This window comes from Xiphias gladius, chromosome 14 (assembly GCF_016859285.1).
Source record: "Xiphias gladius isolate SHS-SW01 ecotype Sanya breed wild chromosome 14, ASM1685928v1, whole genome shotgun sequence".
Classification (NCBI taxonomy): domain Eukaryota; kingdom Metazoa; phylum Chordata; class Actinopteri; order Istiophoriformes; family Xiphiidae; genus Xiphias; species Xiphias gladius.
In genome coordinates, this window is record NC_053413.1 from 3,246,205 (window position 1) to 3,261,755 (window position 15,551).

Genomic DNA, 15,551 nt, shown 5'->3' on the forward strand with positions numbered 1-15,551 from the left:
TTTTTAATGTGTAATGTGTAAAACACATTAGTATTAGTTTTACTTTTAGCTCCTGTCTCTTTAAGGACCCCCTCTTGAAAAGCCTAGTCTGCTCTACTTGGCCAGCTCTCACAGGCCATGAATATCAACACAATAACTGTTTCTAAACCAAAAACTAAACAACTGCACATAATTGAGCATCAGTCGAAAATCAGGAAGAGATGAACAACATCGGCAACCAAGATTACAGGTTTCCCTGACGTTTTCTTCAATTAAATACTGCTATATATATATCTCTGTCACATAATATTTAAGCTACTACCCATGCATAATCTCTCAAAACCATAAATTTAAATTCTGTTTTACTTTTGTCTCTATAGAAACATCTGTGAAAAATGACCTACAAAGCCCAGTGAAGTAGAATGCATTTGTTGTGAGGGCATACAGAGGTAATGTGTCAGTAGTAATGTTAGCATTCCTAAAACACAGTATGTAATGTACAGTAAACATTTACAGTAACTGTCAGGTTGTGGGGTTTGAGAGTGCTATATGTAACAATAGAAGATGTGAAAAGTTAGTAATTATCTCTGGTAAAAAAGATACCTAATAAAAGTAGGAAAGTAATCAAAGTAACAGTATAATAAGGACTTTAGTTAGTGTCACCGTGTGTTATCCTGACTGTACGCATTAGTTACGTCATCCCTGTAACCAGAGTTAAAGTGGGATTTGGTAGGTGAGGGAACCCTAAAATCCGGTCGGGATCTTAGGGGTGGAGGGGCACACATCACGCTCTCATGTACACCCGGAATGAAAGGCGCCGGTAAAGAGACTGACGGGGCCGGTAAAACTTTATGGAGCCCACCGGTGCCTGAGCCCACCAGAATTTGTCTCGGTATGCCCGATGGCCAGTCTGATCATGAATGACAACAGAAAAAGGATGTGTGTTGAGTGTGGGGGTGGGGCTGTGGGGTGACATCACTTTCTGATTTGTTGAGTGAGTATCTCGATGGCATCACCTGGAAGGAACTGCAGGCTGCAGCACACGAAAATCCTGTGTTATTAGTGTAATGCGTAAAATCCTGCAGATACAGGTCAGGAGCTTCAATTAACGTTCACATCAAACATCGGAATGGGGAAAAAATGTGATCTCAGTGACTTTGACTGTAGCATGATTATTGGTGCCAGATGGGCTGGTGTGAGTATTTCTGAAACTGCTGATCTTTTGGGATTTTCACACAAAACAGTCTCTAAAATTTAATCAGAATGGTGTGAAAAGCAAAAAACATCCCCTGAGCAGCAGTTCTGTGGACGGTAACACCTTGTTGATGAGAGAGGTCAGAGGAGAATGGCCAGACTGGGTGAAGCTGATAGACTAGGCTACGGTAACTCAGATAAACAATCTTTACAACTGGTGTGAGCAGAAAAGCATCTCAGAATGCACAACACGTCCAATGATGGGCTACAACAGCAGAAGACCACATCGGGTTCTACTCCTGTTAACCAAGAAGAGAAATCTGAGGCTACAGTAGGTACAGGCTCAACAGAACTGTACAGCTGAGGACTGGGAAATCACAGCCTGGTCTGATGGAGCTGGATTTCTACTGAGCCACGCAGATGGTAGGGTCAGAATTTAGTGTCAACAGCATGAATCCATGGAACCTGCCTTGTGTCAACAGTCCAGGCTGATGGTGGTGGTGTAATGGTGTGGGGAATGTTTTCTTAACCCCTTAATACAAATAAATCATGGTTTGAATTCCACAGCCTATCTGAGTATTGCTGCTGACCATGTGCATCCCTTTATTGCCGTAATTTACCATCTTTAAATGGCTACGTCCAGCATGATAATGCTCCATGTCACAAAGCAAAAGTCGTCTCAAATTGGTTTTAATGAACATGACAATGGGTTCATTGTACTTCAGTGGCCTCCCCAGTCACCAGATCGGAATCCACTAGAACACCTTTGGGATGTGGTAGAAGAGGAGATTGGCAGCATGAATGAGCAGCTGACAAATCTGCAGAAATTATGTGATGCAGTCATGTCAACATTAAAATACTTGTCAATTGTTCAAATTATTTGTATGATACCCTTTCGAAATACTGTAGCTAGTGTTTTCTAATATATAATGTGATCTGGCAACACTAATAAAGTTTGACTCTCAAACAGAGAAATGTCTTATGTTGCTTACAGGCATTATTCAATACTTGTAGTAAAAGATTACTGGCAAAACTTTATTTCAGATTTTCCTGGCCAGGATTTTAAATGAATCTGCATGAAATTAAAGATGTTTTTCCTTTGACCTGTTTAGACTGTGTAATTATATACAACTTTTGTGAAAGAAATAATAATATAAAGCACCCCTAGTACTAAACTAAATAATGCACTTTATTTATAGCAAAATAAATGGAAATATAAATTGGATATATATAATGCACAAAGTAGCAAAGCCATAACTTCTGTACACAGTCTGGATCGTGTTCTATATCGAGGTAAAGATTTTCTTGTACACTGAAACTGTCATCCGATGCTGGAACTCTCAGGACGAAGAAATTCAGAGTGGTCATCTTGATGTGTCTTCCTGGGGATACCCCCGAGACCTTCCTGATGCTGTTGGCTGCTGTGTCTTCAGGCCGTCACTTGACTGAGGCACAACACCTGCCCAGTGGTAACTTCCTTCTCTGATGACCTGTCATAATGTGAGCAGGGTCCGGTGGGTCCAGGAACACCTCATCAAACAGAAGCTTCACCAGGTCACTCAGACAATCTCTATAACATGGCAGATACAATGTTACTGGTACATTATACTCTCATGTGGAACTGCAGATAAATTTGGCTTTGAATTCAGGTGAAGGATCTATTGACCAAGAAGAAACCAAAATGACAAAATATGTGATGCAAGAAAAATCAGTGCTGTGATCTGTGACAGTGATGACACAAATGACTGCGCTATATCTGAGTGGTTTTACCAGTAGCTATTTGCTAATCTTTCAGGTCTAATGTTAGAAGCCTAAACAAACAGTTTAACATGCAGCACAGCAGGTGAGAGTTATCGATCAGACTACAATCAGCAAACTATCGTTTGTTTTAAAGACATGCCTCTAAGCTTATACTAGTGGCAGCACACACATTATATACCGTCATACTACACAGTGTGCCCGTTTGCCAAATTGATGATGGTCATAAAGCGTATTTTCCCCTGGCACATAACGTCAATATCGCTAACTGCCGGTTACCTGACTACATAATGGCTACAGCTACATGCTGGATGGGGGTGGTGGTGAAATGCTCTCAGTAATTCATGACAAGTCATGAACCCCTTTGAATCTTTATAAAATCTACGGCCAGAAAAACACCCACTCTCTCATTTTATATTGATGTTATTCAAGAATGTTGATAAGATGGAGTTGACCATACCGACATTTGGATGAAAATACTTAATACATTATCTCAGCTGTTTTGGCAGAGCGTGACAACGAACTTTTAAACAGCAAAAAAAAAACTGATAAAATAATTATATTTTAAATACTTACACTTGTCTGCAGTTTTCTCATGGAAAGTTGGTATGAATTCCTTTTTCAGGAAAAGTGTTGCAGCCAGTCCTGCATTGTACTGACCTAGGTTGGTGAAGCAGTCAGTGACAAAGTGGTTAGCGTGTACGTGAGAGACAATGAGGTCCAATGTAGCGATTTGTGCTGGTCAGCTCAGCAAACAACAGAGAAGTTCCCAGGCTTACCTATTAATTGGGACATGATGCTGGCAAGTCCAGCACTTGTGAGAAAAAATGGCGCCCATTGCAAAATAGTTCTCCAGCCATTGGTGGAGCTATGGGTGGAGATACTCACATAGGTGGTATAATTCTAATGTGCGTGCTTCTTAGGAAAAGGGAGGCAAATTGGAATGGCTCATCAAAGCTCATGTTTTTTGACTAAGACAGTCCACAAAAAACAGACTGGGTTGTCTCTTTTCGCAGTTTGTAGGTCAGTAGGCACAGCAGAGTCCCAGATTTATGTGCACAAACAAAAAAAGTGACTTTTTTTATAATATATATGCCCCAACTTCTCTTTCCAGTTTTGTCTTGTCTTCTTTTACAATTATAGTTTCATCAATTCAATTAATGCGTTCCCCAATTCAGAATGTCCAGTTTCATCTGTATGGCAGTCCGTGTCACTGCTAACCGCAGACAGATGTGTGCTACCTCTGTTACACATTTTCTTCTCACTTGCAGTGATGAATTTCACCGGTTAGGCAGTTCCATTCTTTAACGTACAGGAGTCACAACAAACCAGTAGGAGGTAGTAGTGCAGCAACAAGGATTGCTTCTGCCAGCTTCCCACTCATGGGAACAAGCAGTTATGTTAGTTGAAATTCTAAAACAAGTTTTTCTATCGTTTAATAATTTGGTAATGGCGTTTTTATTGCTGAAAGAAAAAGGAAACACTTGCTGCTATTTAACATTTTCTCTTATACCCATTCCCTTCCTTACCAAATGAAAAATATGTCTGTCTGTGTTTCCTCTGAATGTTGTTTTGGTATGATCAGCTTTAATAAATCCTCCCCTTACATTTCCTGTTTTCCCCTGCAACACCTCACCAACAAGCATTGTTATATTTTTGTATATTTGTACCTATACAGTCAGCATCACGTCTGATAGAGTCAGACACACAGGCCTGCAGCCACCAAGAGGAATTGGAGCGTATGTGTGTGTTTGTGTGTGTGTGTGTAACAGGAACAAGGTGCCTTAATGGTCTCTACCTTGTCAGGCTACATCTCCATCCAGCGAGGGGAGAATGGATCTTTTCTGACACACTCACACACAAACACATGTGCACGAGCGCACACACACACACACACACAAACACACACACACACACACACACACAGTAGTTTAGATGAAAAGAACATCTTTTTAAACATTGTGCTCTCTGCATAAATTGCACATCCTCTTTTTGCTCGAATATGAAATGTCAAATGCATCACACAGGCTCCTGTGTGTTGTGTAAGTGTGCCACATGATCACTGCTATGGAAGAAGCTCTTTGATATCACAGAATGATTTAAATCAACTCCATAACTGGTTGTCATGGAGTTTATTTATTTTGGATTGTCTGCTAATAAACTGTTTGCATCTGAATAAAACAGGTTTCACACCTTCCAAAGCTTATGTTTGTCAAAAGGAAAATAAATTGCACGTACATTTTGTTGTTCTTGTTGGTTGTCTATGCCCTGTAGAACCTTTGAAGATGTACTAAGAAGATTCTCACATTGCATGTTGCTTGACATCTCTGCATTTCCCTGAAAACATAGGAGTTTATGTCTACAAACAAAGCATGTCAGCAACACCAGATGTATTTGAATCACGGAAATAAACAGTTATTTGTGCAGCAGTTTAAAGGTATCAAACAATCTGAACCATCAGATTGTTTAATGTGATCGTCTGACTGGTCATGTTTCTTTCGTCAATCTTTGTAGTAGCAGTATCACCATTTTCCCAAATCTAAGCATTTAGCATCCAGAGGGTACCATTTTGTATGTGAGATTGGGGATTCATTGACCCTCAGCTCTGACAACCTACTTTTAATGTCTGAGACAAAACCTCTTCTACTGAAAAAGTAGTATTTCAATTAACAACCAAGTATCCTAGATATTATGTTTACAAATTATTAAATTGATTTCCCAAATGTTCTGTAATGAAAAGCATAATTACTGGCTGGATTATGTTCCTAGGCAGTGTGTTTTCTGAGTGAGTAAAGCGCTATATCTATATGTTCAGAGTTGTCCAAAGCACAGGACTCAAAGTTCAAATTAGCACTACTAGCTCTTAATCTAGACAAACCAAATCCTACTATTTGCATAACAGTAGCACATGGATACACTCTGTAATTTTCATTTTCTTTTGCCTATTTTCTCGAAATTCAGCTACAGTTACATTTTTATGGAAACCTAGCTTCTACCAAAATGCCTGAATTTATAGTCCTTTTCTGAAAAACTGATCTTTCTGTGATAATATTTAAAGGTTGAGTGACAGAGGGGGAAGATACAGCTGATAAAACATATGATCCACATGGGACTTTAAAACTGTATGTAAAATGTTCACAGACACCATTTTCTGCCATAATATCCAACTTTGCAGTATAGTATCCACTTGTAGTGACTACAGCATGATAAAACTTTTTATGGTTATGTTTAGGCACTGGTAGGTTACAGAAAGACTGTGGTCTGGTTTAATACAGAAATAAGTTCACAGTGACTTCACATTTCACCAAAAGTACGATATTTCCCTAACCCTAACCAAGGTCCTTTTATTGCCTGAATCTAACCACTATGGATGCAAACCCCCTGGTTTGACTGTCAAGCACTTTGTGCGCTCAACATCCAAGCCAACTACCTCATGGTGAATCTGCTGCCATTAATAAATATAGCTTTTCATTCATTCCAAAAAATATGTTGCTTCTTAACATTAACAGCAATTACATTTCCTACAAAATGTACTGTATTTGCTGTTGCAGTTTAGATGTATAGAAACATAATTTCTACGAGACGATCTTATTCCTCAATGCAATAGAACTTCACTGTTGCCCAAAAACTATTCAAAACGCATCCTTGTGCCACACTGTTGCATTGGGTGACATGTTTCTTCATTACCATGAATACGGACACTGTAGACACTATAGAAAGACAATTTATTTTGATTTAGTTCCCCACACAATGCCCTGATGCCACAAATACTCACAAGACCACCAAATGTGGATTAATCTTCTGCTGAAGTTAGCCCCCAATAAATGCATTAGTTTCTGGTGTCTAGTTCGTTAGAGTAATGTTCGTTAAAAACTACAGTGGCCAGCTGTAAAGAAAAACATGAAACTACTGTATGTACAGTATTTGGGAGCTGTTTTTAAAGATTTTCATCTTCAGTAGGAACCGATGGGCATTCAGTATTCTGTGTGTGTGTGTACTTTGTGAGTATAATCTTTGAGGTTTGATCAGATTTCTCAGATTATATTGTAATGGCGTCCAGTCAGTGAACAGCTAGTATCAACAATATTGTCAGTAATGTTGCATTATCCTCTGTTGGCTTCCAGACAACACTGCTGGCATCGTCACTCGGCACTCAGGCTTCCAGCGGCGGCTGCAGGACATTTACGTTCTTCCTGTTGTGGTCGAAGACAGTGGTTACCCTGCTCAGAGCAGCACAGCCACCCTCACCATCCGAGTGTGTTCCTGTGAGGTGGGAGGTTTGCTGCTGACCTGTTCAGCCGAGGCCATCTTCTTGCCTGTGGGCCTCAGCACTGGAGCTTTGATGGCTATTCTTCTGTGTGTAGCTCTGCTGATAGGTAAGCTCCTTCTACATAGCTACATTTACTGTATACATACGCCAAAACACCACTTATTGGACTAAAACCAGTATAATATATATTTGACCATTTTTGGTAAGCTCTGGTTCGGTCTTTCTTTTAGGTCTATTCACTGAGACAAATCTTTTGGTTCTAATTGCTGACTGCTATGCATGTTAAACTAAATACACTTTGAATAAGGGTTTAACTTCCCTCATTATTATTATTTACTATTATAGATGATGTCTAATTGTCAAAAGTGCCAGTTCATGGTCTGTTTGTGAGAATGTTTTTATACGAAGAAACGAAAAATTATAGTTATATACAGTTAGGGACATAAGTACTTGGACAATGACCCAATTTTCATAATTTTATTCTCTGTACATCATCACAATTGTTTTGAAACAAAGCCATCAAGATGGGATTGAAGTGTAGACTTTCAACTTTAATTCAAGGGGTTTAACAAAAATATTGCATTAACCATTTAGGAATTGATATTGTTGATATTTGAACACAACAGCAAAACAAATACATCCCTCCCTTCAGTGCTCTGTCAGAAGCTCTACCAAACCAACAAACAAGCGAGAGTTAGTTGTTTAGATTGTTTTTACAAAACTACAGCAGCAGAAGAGAGGACCGTAGGTTTGTAGCTAAGCTAACAAGGACGGTAACGTTACCTGGCATAGCATTTCAAACTATATATCAATCCAAATATTTTCACCATGCTAGCAAACTTCTGTTTTTAGGTCAGGTTTTTTAGGTCTTTGTGGCTATACATTTTTACGGACAAATACCATGATGATATAGAGCAAACTGTCACCACAGTTGCTGCTGGGAACATGCAAAGAGGACAAGATGGTTTCTCATAGCCATCACACCAGCTGCAGACAGCAATACTTACAACTGTCCTGCTAATATAGCTAACATCACACCAACGGGATATCTTGTCAAACAAGAAAGTAAGCCGAATGTCCGCGGGCAAGTAATTTATCTTCACCGGACATACAAATGTGAAACCGCTACCTGCTAGCTAACTAACCAGTTGGGATTAGTTATCACAAATATTAGCAATTGGGACAAAAAAATACTGATCAATTGGCCCTGTGAAACATAGGAAAAAAAGTGTTAGCCACCCATCAAGAAGAAACAGAGCATCGAGAGTACGGGCTGTCAAGTGGGCCGCTGCATCAATGGACTGGTGGACCATTACAAAATCCATTACGTTTTTAGTGGCCCCGTCAGTCTTTTTACCAACCTTCTCTGTGTGCCTGTCATTTGGGCTGTAGACCGGTCCCAGCGGATAAGCCCAGGGCTGAATATCTTTCCCAGTCCGACCATTCTGTCTCCACTATTGGAAAGCCTCACCGATGTTAATACAGGTTTTCCCCCTCGCCTGGTCATAGCCCTTCTGTTACAACTTTTGTTCCTCAGACTCTCTCATCTTAGGCTCTTAATCAGCCATCTCTCCTTCTCTATTGTGTAGCACTTAACATGCCCCTGAATTACTTTGTCTCTCACTCCCACTGCCCCCTTTTATCCCTTTCCACTTCCTGTGCACTAATACAATCACTGCTGACTGGCTGGAATTGTCGGAATTGTCGATCCAAGCCTCTTTGTTTGTTTCCCATTTACAGAGCCAAGGCTGTGTAGGAACACTGGATTTTATTCAGTAAACAAACGGAATATAAAGCTAGTCATGAGGAGATATTCGCTGAATTTGACTTTGACTTTGAATTTGAGTCCCTTCCCTACCTTTAAGCCGATATAATGTCTGAAGTTTCAAGTGTTGATATTGCATTTGGTAGCTGTTCATGACTTTGCAGGAAAACCTCTAGTTGCCTGCCAAGTTTTGGAGAGCAAGATTCTTTGGACAGATGAAACCAACATTAACTTGTACCAGAATGATGAGAAGAGAGGAATATGGAGAAGGAAAGGAACGGCTCATGAGCTAAAGCCACCACATCATCTGTCAAACATGTTGGAGGCAGCATTATGGCATGGTCATGATGACTGATGATAGAAGTAGCTGGATGGATTCTTTGGTGTATAGTTCTATACTATCTGCTCAGATTCAGCCAAATGCTGCAAAACTGATAGAAAGGTGCTTCACAGTACAGCTGGATAATCACCCAAAATATACTGCGAAAGCAACCCAAGAGCTTCTGAAGGCAAATAAATAGAAAATTCTTCAATGGCCAAGTCAGTCACCTGACCTCAACCCAATTGATGATGCTTTTCACTTCCTGAAATCAAAGCTAAAGGTAGAAAAACCCACCAACAGGCAGCAACTGAAGGCGGTGGCCTTCAGGCCTGGCAAAGCATCTCTAGGGAGGACTCTCAGCATTTGGTGATGTCCATGGGTTCCAGACTTCAGGCAGTCATTGAATGAAAAGGATTTTCAACCAAGTACTAAAATAAGCGTTATATTTATAATTATGCTGCTTTGTCGAATTACTTTTGAGCCTCTGAAACGATGGACTATGTAAAAATGTCTCTAATGTATAAAATTGCCGGTTAATGTGCTATTTTCCTTAAACCCATTGAATTAAAGCTGAAAGTCAACACTTTAATCACATCTTGATGGCTTTGTTTTAAATCCACTCTGTGGGTGTACGAAGGCAAATTTATGAACATTGTGTCACTGTCCAAATGCTTCTATAGTTGGTGAAGGCTGAAACTTGGCCAGTGAGCCCAGTCCTGGAACATACATGCAGCCACTCTCATGCGTGCTCAAAATGACAGGTACACAGAGAGGGGGCCGGTAAAAACTTTATGGATTTTCTGATGGTCCACCAGCCCACAGGGATGTGTCCTGGTATGCCCAATGGCCAGTCCAGGCCGGCAGACAGATGATAGAAAGGAGCTGGTAAACATGGCTCTGCTAACTTGTTTTGGAGTTTTTGTAAAAATAGCTACAATTCCCAAACTGTTTATCTGTGAATGTAAACACCTTTAAATTAAAGCCTCCAGTCAGCACTTTAACCACATAACAATTAATGTGTGCCTTGTATTGTAAATGTATTTTATTTGTAACTTACCCTGCATTGTTCCCTACTCTTTAAATACTGCATTACTAATAGGGTTTATAGTTTAAGATTGTTTTAAGGAATTTCTCTCAGTGTATTTTGAGATGCTTAACTTCACAATGACATTATATGGGAATGTTTCGTTAACAGTTTGTTGACCTGTAAAGGAACACTTCCTATATCCAGATTTTAAATGCATGTACTGTAACACTAGAGGGTGCCAACAACCCACGACAAGCCTCTAATTAGCACAGGGAGATTTTGAAGTGTTAGCTCAGAGTGGCTGATTCCTCATTTACATCTTTTTTTTCCCCTTCCTTTCATCTAATTTAATTTTTGCTTCTGTTACAGAGAATTATAGTTACATAACCACCTGTCCTACCACAGTGAAAGCAAGCAGGGCCACATGTAAACAACTCTGATTGTGTGTCTGAATGTGTGTGCTCATATTTCTGGTAAGACATATGTGTGTTACATTACACATACAGCAGAAATGAAATGAAAGCGGTGCAAAAGTAGTTCTTTATCCCGCCCTCACTCTGATAGCCCCCCCACCCCATGTCTCTCTGTGTACATGTGTATGTGTGTGTATGTGTGTAGACTGACTGATAGCATGTGAGAGAAGAATCGCAGCCTCCTGAGGGCATTGTAGCTTTCTTTATTGGTGTCCTCTGTGGAGAGGGAGGATAACTTAAAGAGGACATAAAGAAAGAGAAGGGAGGATGGACTAATAGCTGCTAACACATAACATCCACTTTTCTCTCATCCCTGACAAAAAGAGAAATTTCCTAATAGGTCATGATGGCAATATAGCACTTTGAAGAGGAAGGGAGGCATAAAAGAATCCTGGCTTGGTGTTAATTTATGAAGTTTTAGTATCTTAATATGGCCTGTCTATAAGAATTATGTTTTCCCTTGAAACGAGACAAAGAAAATTGCTGCTATCTGTGCTGTTAAATAACAGAACTGTGGAAGAGATTTTAGAAAGCTTTTTGTCCTCCTTGGGGAATGTTCTTTGACTTGGCATCTCCTACTGTTTTATTAACTTCCTGTTAGGTCTTGTTACCTTCAGGGCAAAAACACCACGGCAGTAAGCGAGCTGGAGAGAATACGCCAAAAATAAAATAAATAAAATGAATAACTGTCCAGTGGCTAGAACTAATTTATGTTAAACAATATATATATCCAGACAATTAAAGGCCATCAAGACTTATTTTGAGAGCTGTAGCATTCAGTTTCATAATAGATCAACTTGATTAATCGTTTAGTCAGTAGAATATATGAAAATAGTAAAGAATGCCCCTCATAATTCCCTGGAAATTGTAATGAGACTGATGTTTAAAATCACTTCTTTTTCAAAACAAACATATTCAGTTTAAAGTGATATAACAGAGAACATCAAATGTATTGCAATTTTTCAAAATAGATTATCAAAAAGATTCAATTGTCAAAATTGTCGTTGATTTATTTTCCTATTAGTCAATTAATCTCTTCAACTCGTGCAAGCACTAGATCAAGGATGCAACATGATCATGGTCTTAAATTTTATCTAGTGCTGGAGCTTCTTTTACACAAGTAAAAAACGTCAAGACAGAACAGAGAAAAAAGTATAGCATAATAGCCACAAGGTAACAAAATAGATTGAACTTAGAAAAAAAATGACAGAAAAGAATTTGAAGGAATGTTTTAAGCAGGGATTTAAAAGGATGACTGACTACTGAGGCAGACAGTTAAAGCACAGCAGCTCTGAATGTAAAGCCGATTAATTCACCTTTGGTTTTCTGTCAGGATTTTGACACAGCTAGTAAGGTGTTTTCTAAACCCAAAGTAATCCGGAGGCCATTGTAGGTAACTTTCTGTTTCTGTTACGTAGTCTTGGTTGAAAGATTAGGTAACAGCTGCAGCTCTTTCAGCAACAGCTGTTTGAGTTACAGTAATTCAAGCGTAAAAAACTATGGCGTACATGACCTTTTCTGGATCAACATAGATGAAGCAAAGTTGATATTTTGAGGTCTTTATTAGCTGGAGGTAATATGAGTGGACAACCCTCATACCTGAGGCCAAAAGCTAAAATTTGAATCAAATACTATTTCCATGTTTAGACTGATGTTATACATAGTTTCTGAAACTCAGCACTGAAGATCTGAACTGAAGATCTGTACAGTAATCCGTAAGGTATCAATGTGTTTTATTACAACTTGGGTTTTATTGTTTTATGTTTTGTATTTTGTAGCTATGACCACAATTCCTATCATATATGATAACTTCAAAGTAATTTCTGAGTAATTTCTGGCAGCATGAACAACAACAAGCGAGCAGCCATCAAACCAACATTTTATCCAGATCATCTAAACCACTTTTGGTCAGACTGAGAGTGAGTGTAGCAAATGTCCAAAAATTATACCTTAATTGCACAGGGAAACTGTGTACACATAACTACAGTAAGTACTGTGGGTCAAATTTTTGCAGGAAGTGTTTCTGTAAACTGTGATGGATGTTTCCAAAAGTTTGGTTAATAAGTTTACTGTTCACTTTCATTTTCTCCTCCAAATTTGTGTCTGCGGGGGTTTGTTTACAACCTGTCTGATTTCCTGACTGCTTATGTTTTTCTGCCCCAACTGACTTCTTTATACGATTTAGTTCCCTGATCTCAGCAATTAACAATCAATCCTACAATCTTATTTTCCTGAGAGAAATGATGGTCAAAAGTTTATATAAACCACAGTATTAATTCCTTAAGGATAATTAAGGTAGTTTAGAAGTTACCTGGGTTTTTGGATACACAGGACAGTTGTGTTTTATCCATCTAAAGTAGAAAATAACATTGTTAAAAATGTATGAATGCTTCTATATGTGATGTTCATGACAAAGGTTTCCCAACTGGACCAAAACCGATCTCTGGAAAACCTACCCGAACATGATGTGCATTAATTAAATTTCAAAATAACAGACGTAATCCAGAAGGGACCCGAGGACCGTCAGACTAGGTCTGAATAGACTCCAGGTTAATTTGTCTTAATCCAAAGGGCAGTCAACAATGAAAGATATACTTGTGTTGTTGAAGTCGAGAAGAGTAGCAATACATGTTATTTTTACTGTACTTCACAATCCACACTCATCCCAGTTACCACCTAAAAAAAAAGAATTGCACCTGTGATGATATTCAAGATAACATGATCAGAGACAACACAAGAGGACCCTACTTGGAGCCAAATAGTTTATATATTTTGGAACTTGCCAGACTAAGGTCTCTTTTTACGGTCACAGTTAGTAGGACCTGAGTGGATGAGTGAAGAGCTCTAATTGGATGTGCCATTCTCCATAATGGCTCCAGCCTGAATACAAGTATTTCACATACAAATGGATATCCAAGATTCATACTTCCATAAAAGTGTGTGATACCCTGTGATAATCGTTGGGTCCTGGTGCCATGGACGGGACTTCCTAAACAGAGTAGGCATACATCAGATACAAGATCCAAGTAGCTATACAAGAACACCACACAAATAAACCTCCATTATGCTATATCAAATTTTCCCCAAAACAATCAACAAATGTTACTGAAAACTTTTAAAAAGAACTTAAAAAATGAAGACCTTTTTTCTGAAATTATTTCCCGACTGTGTGTAATCCAAGTGTAGTTGCCTTTTCTATTGATTTATTTTTTGTCAGTGTAGCGATATAGGCTAAGGACTGTTTAAGGACTTTTATTTTTTTTCTCTGATATATAGTAAATGGATCGGTTTACATTATTGAACGTTTAATATATGCAGAGAGCAGCATCGCAGAAATAAGACGTATTAACCAATTAGCCCACATTTCTATCTTGCACAAATATGCAGTTGTTTGCAAATTTTTTTTAGATAACATAAATACCTAAGCCTGTCCACTGCATTGTAAATGCTATCATGCACCTGTGACATGTTAATATTGCTGCACAAGATAGTTTGAATTTTACTTTTATATCTTGTTTGTTCAGTACATTGCATCTTAATTTCTTTCCTGTTTGTTGTTGTTTGCTATTAGGGTCAGCCACTATACTAGCAAGACTTTTCACAGCTAAGAATCTGTGTCTTACCTTAAGAAAGTATGGATCAAAAAGGCCTTGGTTCAGTTGGCTTTACTGTTTTCTGTACAAGTATCCACGAAATTGAAAAGTGATTGTCAGTTTTAATCCAGGTGGCCACAAAAGGCATAGGATCAAATTCCTCAATATGTGGTTGTAAGGTTTTGATGGTGGGGAACCCTTATAAACCCAATGAAAGCCAGCGAAATTGAGGTGTAAAGTATGATGGAGAAATGAACAGCATCAGTCCAGCAGCGATTTTTTTCCAGAGCTCTGATTTTTACAAGTGACCGTGAGCAAGTTACAAAAAGTTCCACAAATCTCAAAAATATATAGTAGGCTGCTGGACAACAACGGCAGTCTAACAGGTGCAGCAGATTCCAGCATCAGATGTGACACACAACCTGACCCCCTCTCTCTCTGACACACTACACCTCTTCTTCTTCTTCTTCTTCAAATACATTTCCGACAGGCTGCATGCTACAACGCATAATTCTCCCCTCCCCGTCATTTCAGTTCATATTCTAGAGCATAATCTAGTATAATCCAAAAAACTCAAAATAGCCTTCCCACCTATCTGATAGTTGTTCCCAAAAGAAAGCAATGTTTCAATTTCAACTGCATTGAAACATTGCCTTTCAACTCTGTACTTTCTACAGCCAAGAAGAGCATAACGCTATTTTTCTGGACTCCCGTGTGAATATAAACCATCTCAATGCTTGCCGATAACTTTCAAACAGCTTGCTAGGCCACAATGACCTAGTCATGACCTGGTCATGATGACTTCATCTCTTCTTTTAGAGCTGAAATATAACCTTTCCCTTTTCACCGTGTCTTCCCTCCACTTCTTTTGCCACTAATTGCTTTAAAATTCTTTAAAGACGCTGAGGGACTCAGGTCTTCCAAGATAGCCTTTAAATCTACATTTTCCCTTGCAAGAGACTCTTCAGCTATTTTATCTGCAACTTCATTGCCCAGTATTCCTGAATGCCCTGGTACCCACAAAAAATCAGCACTACATCACCTCTTCTCTATCCTATCTTCATTTTTAAGAGCAGCACCAAATCTGAGCAGATGACAGCGTTTTTGTGTTTGGTCTCCTCTATCCACCACATGACCCACAGGATTGCCATCAGTGCTACTGTGAACACA

The 15,551-nt window shown here is 39.0% G+C and overlaps 1 protein-coding gene across 3 annotated transcripts in view; it reads left to right on the plus strand.

Moving 5' to 3' along the window:
* LOC120798873 (cadherin-12-like) overlaps window positions 1–15,551 on the plus strand; it is an 87,677-nt gene that overhangs the window by 64,890 nt on the left and 7,236 nt on the right. For all 3 annotated transcript variants that reach the window (XM_040143656.1, XM_040143657.1, XM_040143658.1), the window contains exon 11: window positions 7,056–7,307. In XM_040143656.1, coding sequence (XP_039999590.1) covers window positions 7,056–7,307 — 252 coding nt within the window. The remainder of the gene's footprint in view (window positions 1–7,055; window positions 7,308–15,551) is intronic.